This window comes from Diabrotica undecimpunctata, chromosome 3, assembly GCF_040954645.1.
Source record: "Diabrotica undecimpunctata isolate CICGRU chromosome 3, icDiaUnde3, whole genome shotgun sequence".
Classification (NCBI taxonomy): domain Eukaryota; kingdom Metazoa; phylum Arthropoda; class Insecta; order Coleoptera; family Chrysomelidae; genus Diabrotica; species Diabrotica undecimpunctata.
The window spans coordinates 50,553,268-50,565,960 of NC_092805.1; the positions used below are offsets into that span (position 1 = coordinate 50,553,268).

The 12,693-nt window shown below is 33.3% G+C and overlaps 1 protein-coding gene across 1 annotated transcript in view; it reads left to right on the top strand.

Annotated features, from left to right (window-relative positions):
- Nucleotides 1-1,793: 1,793 nt before the first annotated feature.
- The window catches only part of LOC140436781 (V-type proton ATPase subunit G-like), a 33,011-nt gene continuing 22,111 nt past the window's right edge, over nt 1,794-12,693 (top strand). The window contains exon 1 of the mRNA XM_072525868.1: nt 1,794-1,998. Coding sequence (XP_072381969.1) covers nt 1,917-1,998 — 82 coding nt within the window. The 5' untranslated portion in view covers nt 1,794-1,916. The remainder of the gene's footprint in view (nt 1,999-12,693) is intronic.

Consider the following 12,693-nt stretch of genomic DNA (forward strand, 5'->3'; position numbering starts at 1 on the left):
TTTTCATTTTCTTTTAAGTACATTTTCCACATCGACTTTATATTCAAAGAAGAATCCAGATATAACCATTGGCTTTGTCCTCGGCAATAATGAGATTCAGTTACGCGGAATTTGTTAATAAAATCCATAACAGCATTTTTTCTCAACATGTACTTTTCCAGCTTTCTATCGCCACCTCGATTTTCCATTGCAGGAAGGGAAGTTCTATAGAAATTTTTTATAACTGTATCAAGTCGTCTCCTTGTTATACCCAAAACTTCCATGAAAGCTTTCTTACACACAGCCAACATTCTGTTTTCGTTAGTCAGAATATAAAATCGTGTTTGAAATGTTTTTGCAACATGTTGCGAATTTTTGGGGCGTTTACGCTGTATTGGAACTGTTTTGCAATGTTTCAGCAAAAAATTATCTTGAAATGTTTTCTCCTTCGTCCCATAAAATTTAGAGTGGAAACGTATTATTTCGTTTATTTGTAGTAACGTACATTGAAAAGCACCACTTTTGTGTCCACATTTCGGATAAATTGGGAGCGAATGTGGACTATACCTAAAATAAAATCCATGTTTATACAAAGATATACAAAATCCTTTGATGAAACTTACCTCAATTTTTTTTTTGCTGACTTCTTTTTCATGATGTGGTAATACGTTGCCTTTTTCGTACTTTATTACTAGCTACAGGAGTAACATTTACCTCCATTACACGATTTATTACTTTAAGAATTCAAAAAATATGATACTACTTTAATAAACAAACTGTGCTGCTTCACAAATCACATGCAACTAACACTAACATTATGTATAACGTAAAAACAGAACGTTTTTAGCGCAAGATTTGTTGACAAGTCCGAACAGGATATTGCACGCTTTGAAATATTCGCCACTATAAACAAGAAAAGCCCATTGGAGATTGTACTCTTTGATTTTAAATATTGGATAGGAGATTGTACAGTTTGAAAATTAAATATCACTGGAGATTGTACGTTTTGAATTGAAGTCTAATTTTCTGCCCTCAAAATTTATTGGAGAATGACTATTTTGAAAAGAGATTTTCTATTGTTTCGATTCAGGACTAGAAACTTAACGTAATGCGACATCTAACTCATTTTTTCTGAAATATGGAGATTGTACACTTTGAAACTATACCTCTCATATGGTAGTACATCTCTTCTACTAATCATAGAGTCGGCGAGGAGTAATAAACGAGCTCTTAATAATAACATTGCAAAAATTAAGTTAAAAGTAAAGATGATAATATAATCAACATACACTTTCCACATTTATGTTCCTACAATTGAGAAATTTATATCTCGGGACTACCTCAAATAGTAAATGGACTGCGTATGAAAAGCAAAAGTGAAGATACGAGTAGCAATAGCTGGGAATGCTTTAACTAAATTTAATATCTACTTTCTTCGACGACAGTCCTTAAACCTTTGTATCCGCATCGTAATTTCGGTGTATGATGATAGTATAAGTAATAATTGCATTAGGTTGAAAAGTAAAAAAAATAAGAAAAATCTCTCCAAAAGTTTAATTAAAAATGTTTTACTAAAAATGATTAAGTAGTTAGGTACATCTACAAATATTCTACTTTTGTTTTTACTGTTATTAGATTAATTTTTCTTATTTTTATAAGTTCTATGACTTATACATAATTTTAAAATATTAATTTTTTACTTTTGTGCACATTTAGTGTAGATGTATAAAAAATAATTATTTACAAAGAAATAAAATTCGGTTCGTTGATGGTATGCAACCAACATTACATTCTTAAATTGGTCTATTTTAAAATTAAATTTCCGTCCTAGCGTTCTGGCCGCGCTTTTTCACAACAATTTAGAGCAATTGAAGGCATTTTTCGTTAATTTAGTGTTAAGAAGTTGCACCTAAGAACCAGTCGTCCTTAGATAAAATATGGCCAGCCAAAGTCAAGGGATACAACAGCTGCTCGTGGCTGAGAAAAGGGCTGCGGAAAAAGTGGCAGAAGCCAGAAAACGTGAGTAAATGATTTTTTTCGGGATTTAGTGGCTTTACGATAATTTTAGACTATTAGGGGATATTTATGGAAATGGGACTTAAAAAATTAGACTTTAATTGAAAACAATTTTCGAAAGTATGTTAAAAGATAAATATAAAAATTATCTAAAGTATTTCTTGGATTTCATTAATGATATTTTACTGAATATTTGCCAAAAAAATTTATTAATAGAAATATTTTCGATTGCTAGCGCATGTTTACGCTATTTATATTATTTTGCTCTTCCTTTTTGCTTACAAATAATATAGGTACCTATAGATAAATATTCGCTTTAATGCGAAAATTGCTTCTACAGGATGGTCCATTATAAAGTGATTAGAGTCACCACGCATTACTGGCCTAAAAAAATTACATTAGATAAATATCTTATTAACAATTACCAATTGTATATAAGATCCTACCAATTGTAGATAATAAAGTGTAAGAAGTCTTTAAAACTTTGAATTAATATGACCAAAATTAGTCTTTCCTGTACAAATTTTTATTTGTAAATTTGTAGCTACATATTGTAAAAAATATTGTTTTTTTTTTAATAGTTGAGTAATCCATATTTTATTAATTTATTATTTATCTAATAGTTTTTAGATAAATAACCCTGTTTTGATTTTTTTTTTAATTCAATTTATTATATTTTGGAAACTTGATCCAGATATATGAAGATAATTTAAAATTTTCGAAAACGTTCAGGTAGCTCACAAAAGAAATTTATAGCAAAATAATATTTAATCCATGAGAATGGGAACTATTGGATTCAGTAATTTATGTTCGGACGCGGACGTTTGGATTTATTACAAATCTTCATAAGAGCTCGTTGATCTTCAATCTTCAATTTACCCAGAATTATTATTAGAAGTAACGGTCTTAATTTTATTACTTCTTTTTCTTTTTCTTTTTATGTAGACATGGCTCCGTCTGTTTTTCAATGTACCTCCAGTAATTTGTCGTTCCATCGTTTTCGCGGTTTTCCTACCGATCGTCTTCCTATTGGAGAACCGTCTTTTGTGGTCTTTACTACCCTATTTTTTGTTATTCGGCATATATGATCATTCCATTCTAATCTTCTATTTCTTATCAAGTCCTTGATGTTCTCCACCTTGCATCTACGGATTTTACTATCAATTTTTCAAGTGTTTTCATCTCTGCTGTTTCTAACATACTTTTTGTCCTCTCTGTGTTAGGTCGTGTTTCTGCGGCATATGTCATTTCATTATTGATCTGATGACTGCTTTGTAAATTCTGCCTTTCATTTTTCAATATTTTTATTTCTCCATATTGTTTCTTTCAGACAACCTGCGATTCTGATAGCTCTATTCGCTTGATCTGATTTTATTACTGTAATTTTTAAATAGCCGCGTGGCACCATGTAGCGCCAACTTAATTTTATCATCATTCAATTGCTTGCCTAGTGGTACGTTTAAAATAATTTTCAAAGTAAGTTAATATTTTGTTTTCAAGTTTTATCAATTTAATAAGATAATAAACTGATACTATGCGTCGAATGCGAACGTCTGCATATGGTTCCAGGCGAATAATGATGTAGACTCAATTTATAATCCTAAATTAAAGACAAATTTGTCTGGTTTTACATTTTGTCTTGTTTATAAAATAGATTTAATTTGATAACTCATCATCATCAATTGGCGCTACAGCCTTTCCTGAGCCCTGGTCTGCCTCAATACATTTTTCCATCCTTCCCACCCAAGTATTCGTCTTCTCTATTCCCTTATTCAAATCTCCTGTAAATCGTTAAATTAGATTACTCTTTATGATTAATATTGTGTGAAGTATGAAGTTGGGCACCATATGCGTTAGTTGGTTTGAGATTCGTGAGTCGAAATGACTTCTTCGAATGAAAATAATAGAAGTGCAGATTGTAAGCCAAAAGCTCTCAACAGTTCAACAACATTTGAAAAACTTATTTTAGATGGTGACTCTTAGTATTATCAGTTTTTTCCCTCGTTGCTACCTGCATTATATCTAGTATTTGCACTTACTCTAACTACCTTCGTGTGTAATTAGTTTCTGTTCTCATTGAACATTCTGCACTCGAATACACAGTACTCGGCGGTGTCAGCTACTCCATAGTTTGTGCAGTTTCCAGTTACAACCTTCCCTATCCTTTCCAGATAGGCCATGAAAAAGCCGTGCCCTATTAGGAATTGTGTGAAAAAATAATCTAGTGTCTCCATCACCACATTTCATCTTGCGGTATTTGGAATTATATCCTCGTCCAAGCAGTCCTATGCTCATTTTTCCATTCTTTCTGCCACTCCGTTATGCTGTTATTCCTAGCTAATATTTTCACCTGTTGATCTATAGGCTTCCGTCTTACTTTCACCATCAGGTGGATAGGTAACACTCCCGATCACTTGTGTGGCCATCGTTAATGTTGTTCTGTATGCACGTGCTACCGTTAATATTACTTTTCTTGGGGCTTTATCTAGCATTCTCATATATTTCATGATGTTAAGCACTTGTAGCCATACCCCTGACGCATATACATTTGAGTAGACCACTTCCATTGAAATTCTTCTTTCGGTCCTCCGACGTTGGGCATAATCATTGTCAGCACCGCGGTTCTCTCACGAACGACACATATTTAACGTGCTTACCAAAAGTTCACCTCGTATATAGAAATACTCTTAATTACTTCACTTTTTTGGCAAGTAACACCCTTTCTCCTTTTAAGACAACAACTATATGGTCTCTGACACTCAGATCCTTGAGGATCATAGATTCAGTTTTCTCGGACGCTAGTATGAGATCCCTGCTTCCTATCCACGTCTTTACTTTGTTAAGGGCTCGGTTGCCTTTATGCATGATTGACCAGTTTTTATTGTGCTTCACCAGCACCACAGGCCAGCTGCATATCTCACTCCCTGTACACCAATACCCAGGTCGGTCTCCAAAATCTCTTCGTACAGAACATTCCAAAGCAATGGCCCCAGAATGAAGCTCTGGGTCCTCCTTCGTGTTCTTTATAAAGTAACCTCTCGCAATGTTAATAAGTATATCTATCTGTGAAGCAGTCCCTGGCCAAGTTCTGCAGGTAATGGAATATCCCCAAGTCGACCAGTAGTCTGACGATAATTTTCTAGCTAGTACTATTAAACGCATTTATTATATCGACGACGAAAGTCACCGCCCATCTCCTTCTACATATGAATATATAGCTCTCGATCCTGCTTATGGCGGCTACCCCAGACAGACCATATTGTAATATAGAACCAAGTAGTGTAATATTGAACTAAGTTTGCAATTTGTCGAGATTGCTCTGAACATGAGCAATGTTATGCATACAATGTATGTTTTAAATCGATTTATTTATTTTTTTTTGTTAATTTGTTATTCATAATTTCAAATTAATACTCTCAATACTTTAATAGATTTAATACTCCTACTTTATCATACTTATAATACAATGATAACATAAATAAAGTACCTATTTATTTTTCTGACAGCAAAAACTGTTGACATTTGATTTCTGTTCCTGATTTACCTGATGATTCCTACTTATTTATAAATTATTTTTTGGTCGAAATAATAACTGTTAATATATATATATATATATATTGTTATGATATGTAAAATCGAGAAAAATATTGGTTTGTTTAAAAATATTTCAAAGTTCAAAAACATTAAAATAATTCAGATAAGTAGGATAATATCCAACAAACATTTCGAAGAAGGAAAGTTATTAAATTCTTGGATTACCTGTACTAAACAAAATGTAAGCTTTGCATAAATTATTTCTTTGTTATACTTGAGTGACCCGCATAATTTTAAGTGAAATCCAAAGACAATTGAACGGGGTTTTCCAAAATACATTAATGCAGTGATTAGAGACAAATAGAAGAGATTTTAGAAAGAGGTTTTTGTTAGTTTTAAGAATTATAGAAAATATTATTTGTAAATAAGTTTTAGGAAATTTTATAATTATAGGTAAAAATTTGTTTGTTATCGAAATGAAAAAATGGGGGAATTGTGACGAGTTTTGATTGGTGGAGATTGAAAAAGGTGGGATAAGTATGTAGGAAAAAGTTTAGCGAGATTGAGGAGAGAGAAAAGATAATCAGTTGGTTTTCCAAGTCTGTAAGACGAACAGTGATTGTTCTCTGGTGGTTCCCAAGAAGTAGCAAGCAGTAGTGTTGAATGTTAGTGAGTTTTTGTGGAGTTAGTGTATCTGACAGAAGCTGAAGCAGCAAAATATTGTAAGTCATATTTTCCTACTTATATTCCAAGAGTCACTGTTCAGGCCAACGAGAGATTCAGTTTATCGTAAAGAGAAGATATTCCAAGAGTCATTTTTCACTCGGGCCAACAAGAGATTCAGTTTATCGAGAGGAGAAAGGCTATCATAATTTGAATGATTGTTGCTTTTGAAGGAGATCATTAAGGACGATATACTTGCAACAATCTGTTGTAAGATTGCTGATTACATAGGGAGCGGTTGAGAGGAGATAATACAGTCTACAAGGAACAAGGATTTGGACCACTCATCATCAGAGAGAGATATTTTTGTTTTCTGCAGTTTTTTTTCTTTTATTGATAACACAATTTTTATACGTAATTTAGAAAGGATATAAATACACTCGCGATCATAAAATCCGGGTCACCTTGAAAATCACCGATATTTCATTTTTAACGAGTTTTATCGTAAATAATAATATTACAAATACAAACTAATGCATGTTTCTGAGAATTGTTGCGGTTTCCTTTGTAACAAAGAATTCCAATAAAGCCAATTTCGCGGTAAAGTGCACACTTCCCAAAATGAACGCTACCTGTAACTCCGCTTGTTTTAAATGTCTCGTTTGTGCTTCGACTTTCTGTTCAAATGCAACGGACAAACGTTTATTATTGCCACCATTAGTGTTTATTAGTGCCATTATTAGTGTTTATTTTGTGACAAAAATGCCTTTGACTGTTGAAACGGCAACAAATTGTTGCACTTGTGGAAGACGGTCACACTCAACGGCAAGTCGCAAGAACTGTTGGCGTAAGCCTTTCTACGGTTCAACGAGTGCTTCAACGCTTTCAGGAGGCAAGTTTGCCAACCAGGCGACCTGGCTCTGGACGAAGAACAACGACCACGGCACTAGATGACCGTTTCCGTGTGTTTCAATCTTTACGAAACCGGACCTCAACAGCGGTTATGCATCAAAATCGTCTAGAGGAAGTACGAAATCGCAATTTTATTGTTGCAACAGTCAGAAGAAGACTTCGTTCTTCTTGACTATCTTCTCGGGTAATGGCTAGAGGACCGCCACTTCACCGGGTGCCTCGAGTTGCAAGACTAGCTTTTGCTCGACAATACGCGTGTTGGGGAATTAACGATTGTAGCAAAGTGTTATTCTCAGATGAATCCCGTTTCTGCCTAACTGGATCCGATGGACGTGTAAGAGTTTGGAGGAGAACCGGTGAACGATTTTCACAAGCTTGCATTGCTCCAAGAATGCCATTTGGTGGAGGCTCGGGTCATGGCTTGGGGAGGTATATCTTCCGACTTTCACACAGAATTACCCTTCATCGAAAATGGGTCCCTAACTGCACGAAGGTACATTACGGAGATTCCGGAAGAACATGTTATGCCCAATATGGCAGGGCTTGGAGAAAACGCCGTTTTTATGCAGGACAATATGCGATCGCACGTTGCCAGGATCAGTATGTAATGCTTGGACGAAGTTGGAATTACGAGGGTAGCCTGGCCAGCTAGGTCTCCGGATCTGAATCCCATCGAACATCTCTGGGATGATTTGAAAAAACGTATTCAATCCCATACACCTCCTCCTAACAACGCACAGGAGCTTAAGGATCTGCTAGAGAGTGAGTGGAATAACATACCACAACATGTAATCCGGAGAAAAATTGAGAGTATGCCCCGTCGTCTGCAAGAGGTTATTAGAGCAAGGGGAGGCAATACACGATATTGGTCATTGAAATTTCACTGATTTTTTTACCACGTTATGTATTTTCCATATTTTTTCGTATGTCTGTTTTATCAACAATTTGATTTGTTTTCTGTTTTTTCCAATAAAAACAATAAAAACCCATTTTTTTTTTTCAAAACAAACATTGATAACAAATAAAAAATACATTAGCCAAAAAAAGGTTATTACTGTACCAGAGGCAAAAATATTGAAGAAACTTGAAATTTTCAAGATGACCCGGATTTTATGATCGCGAGTGTATTTTGATTAGGAGAGTTAGAATAGTTTGGGATTTTGAGTTTTCAATTAATATTGTTTGTACCATTAATTTTGATTGTTCACGTACGGAGAACAAAATTTTGAGAATCCTTATATGAGATTTGTTTATTGAAAACTTTTGAGTGTGAATTATTTCATTATTTTTTTTCAATATATATAGTGTTAGATCATATGTGTTTTTTATTATTCTGGTATTCTCTGGACCTTACCTTTCACATGTAATAGCATAGATATTGAAGCACGAATTTAACCCTGAGATAAAAGAATTAAAAATTGTGATAGAGTCATAATCATATCATTTAAATAATTTTAATTAATCAAAAAAATTAATTAGCTAATTATTGCTTGACGCACCAAGACTCTAAATATCACAATAATATATATATATATATATATATATATATATATATATAAATATATATATATATTCGACTTCGACTTCGAATAATGCCGACAAGCGAAGTCGAGGCAGACCACCCACCCGATGGACCGACGACCTAAGGAGAATAGAAACAAACTGGATTGCAGCAGCTAGAGATAGAGAGAACTGGAGACGTTTGGAGGAGGCCTATATCCAACAATGGATGTGAAAACGGGGCTGGATGATGATGATGATGATGATATATATATTCGGATAAATATATATATATATATATATATATATATATATATATATATATATATATATATATATATATATATATATATATATATATATATATATATATATATATATATATATATATATATATTCGGATAAATTTCCGGGGTCAGGTAAATGAAAATTAGTAAGTTGTTGGGAATAGAGAAGAACCGCGTTGACAATTTAATACTCGACGTTTCGGCACCCATTTTGGAGCGATTTTCAAGGTTCCGTTCAAATTCGGGGACTCAGTCTGCCTACTCCCCTCACTCGTGAAGTACCAGTATCGCGTTCTGTAGAAATACAAGAACCGTCAAACGGCACTGAGGTCTTAATCTGCTTACTCCTCAGTGTCGAGTGTCACTCGACTTTTAATTGTTAATATGTTATGACGACATGGAAAATATAGGCTAACTGTAAATAATGCATTATTTTTAAACAACTATGAAATAAACTAGCAAATTACTTTTTTATTTAGCAAACTTAACCTAATGTTAACTCATCTCACTAATTGTTAGCGACATTTAGTTTAATAATAATTAAAATTTGTACAGTATGATTCCAAAAGGAATAGTTATTAGTCATCATTTCTTAAATTATAGTTTTTATTATTTTTATTATTCATGAAGGATATTTATAAAAGTTTTATACAATTTTTAAAAATACTTATACTAGTTTTTTTTATTACACTATCAACTTCACTAATTGAATAATGCGTGTCAATACACTTTTGACAAGTAAATTTCAAAAATATTTAAACATATGTGCTACAATTTATGGATAAATGGTAAATAAATTTCTGTTTCGTATTTAAAGAGCCTTCCAGATCTTCATGACCTGATTGCCAATGTTAATACCAATACTTTGACGATCTTTGTATTTTTCAACAGAAGTAGTTCGTGAAACTTTTCTTTTCATAAATGTTAATCGTTACTTTCTTACAGACTAGAAAATTAAAATTTGAATATTGCTTATTTTTCATCTATTTACCATTTTGAGAAATTCAACAGCTGATATATTTGCTCTCAGATTAATACAAGATTGTGCGCATTTTAACACGTTTTAGTAGAAGCTCATCAATCGGGAAGGAATATCGAGTTTAACACAAATAATTTCAAATTTGTCTTGATACTCTTTTTAGTTATAATAGAACTGGGGCATAATATTGTGAGCACAAAATTTATTGTTTTGTTACAATAACCCTAAACACTGAGACAAGTGGCAGATTTTTTAGAACCCGAAAAAATCCAAACACTAAAATAGCTTCTTAACTTTGACCTCCTCCTCCCAAGTGCCTTCTCTGTTGAGGTTGGCGATCAATATGGCAAATTTCTCTCTATTCTGGGCTTGATGAATTAATTCATTTCCTTTTGTGTGGGTTCAATCTCTGATGTTTCGTAGCCAAGATTTTTTCTTTCGTCCAATGCCCCTTTTACCTTCAATCTTGCCTTCTAATATTACTTGGAGCTTCTCAAATTCATTATGGCGCATTATGTATCGTAGATATGACGTCTTTCTAATTTTGATAGTATTGACCAGATGAGGGCGTGTGTTCATTGCTCTCAGTACTTCTTCATTCGTAGTTCTGCTGGTCCAGCTTATTCTTAGCATTCGGCGGTACATCCACATTTCAAATGAATTTAATTTGTTGACGTCATACTGTTTTAATGTCCAGGTCTCACAGCCATATAGTAATAGAGACCACACATAACACTTTAGTGTTCTCAATCTTATTGAGACTGATAGCTTGGGGTTACAGAGCATTTTACGCATATTCATGAAACCAGATCTTGCTATTACAATGCGTCTTCTAATTTCTTTTGAGTGGTCTAGTTGACTATTTAGTTCTCTGCCCAGGTATATGAAGCTTTGGGAACTCTGAAGGGTGATACCATTTATTTGTATGTTAGGTGTAACTTGTTCATGGGGGTTTTTGTGGAATACCAGAATTTTGGTTTTGGAAAAGTTAATGTCCAAGCCCAGCCTGTGACGTTCTTCTGATAATATGTTCATCAATATATTTAGTTGGTCTTCTGTTTCTGCTAATACTACGGTGACATCGGCATACCTTATATTGTTAATGATGATTCAATTGGCTCTGGCTTAACTTTCACAATCTCAATCAAATTCAGCGTGCATGGAATATAATCAAATGGAAAATAAAGGAATAACAAGCACCTCCACGAGGATTTGGAGTAGAAGCAGTTAAAAATGAGATACGATGGAGCAGAAAGCTCATCAATTCGTTAATAAAAAGTATAAACTTAATATAAATTTATCATTTTTCCACTTCAAGTTGTAGATCTCAGAACACTAAACTCAGCTTATGTCGGTAGTGGCCATTTAAAGATAAAAACCACTGGTTGAAGCAAAAAAATGTAAGGAAATTATAGGTCACTACAATAAAAGAGCTTTATGAAAAGAGATTTTAAGAAAAAATTAAAGCAATGCCAATAATGGAAGAAGACGGAATACGGTGTGTGAAGCTTATGACACAAGAACAGTTCATAGCAACATCAATAGAACAATAAGGAAGGACGGTTCTGTCCAGAAGTTAAATAAAAATAAAAGGAAAAGATCCACAAGGAAACTAAGTTCCTGTAGCTGGCTGTATACCAAGTATCACAAAAATTTTTTATTAAAATCCTTTATAAAAGGTATATAAAATTAAACAACCCAAACGGGCTATGTCATGAAGACAAAACGTTTTCGGAATCCATATTCCATCATCAGTGTCTATCCAGATATTTAGTGGCTCAAAACATGTACACCTAGACACTGATGATGGAATATGGATTCCGAAAACGTTTTGTCTTCATGACATAGCCCGTTTGGGTTTTTTAATTTTATATACCTTTTATAAAGGATTTTAACAAAAAAATTTTTAAAAGGAAAAGAAACGTGCTTACTTTAAATACCAGCTGTGAAGATACCAACATCGTACGCTGAATACCAAAAAAAAATTAAAAACAAAACGTTGACCTTGATGAGACAAGTGAAAAACCAATACTAAGAAACCTTTTCCAAAACGGATGGAAAACGACTTCCATGGTCTATGAAAACAAATGTGGAGGTGAATTAGATCACAAAGAAAAGAAGTTAATGAACTAGTTGTCACCTAATGAAAATCAAGTACCTAATCAAAGGAACTAAGGAATCAAATACCTAAGTAAAAATGGGTTGATTATCCCACTGAACTATGTACGGTAGAAAACACGGAAGACTATTTGAATACACCAGAAATAATAATAAATGAGAACATCGAAATTAAACTTCAAGATAAAAAATCAGCCCTCCAGAAATTAAAGAATAGAAAAAACCTAGACAGAACGGAATCGCAAATGAACTGCTAAAATATAGAAGAGAGGATCTAATACAACAACTGACACAATTAATTCAAAAATCGTCTACCAGCATATAATCCCAAATCAATGACGAACTAGCATCACCATACTCATATTTAAAAAGATAGGTAAGCAACTTCCCTCGAATTATAGAGGAATAAACTCACTAAGTATAACATCAAAACTTACGACAAAGATTATAACAAACAAGATTATTGCCATATATCCCTAGAGGACCAACAACAAGGATGCCTATCAGGTAGATCTTGCAGAAATGCAGTCTTTGTCCCAATATAAAAAATAACAGAAAAATCAGTGGAATTCGACAAACCTGCCTATTTATGTATTGATTTAGTGAAGACATTCGATAGGGTCCAACTAAAAGACATCCTTATATTCTAATCAAAAGTGTAGAAAACATATATATATATATATATATATATATATATATATATAT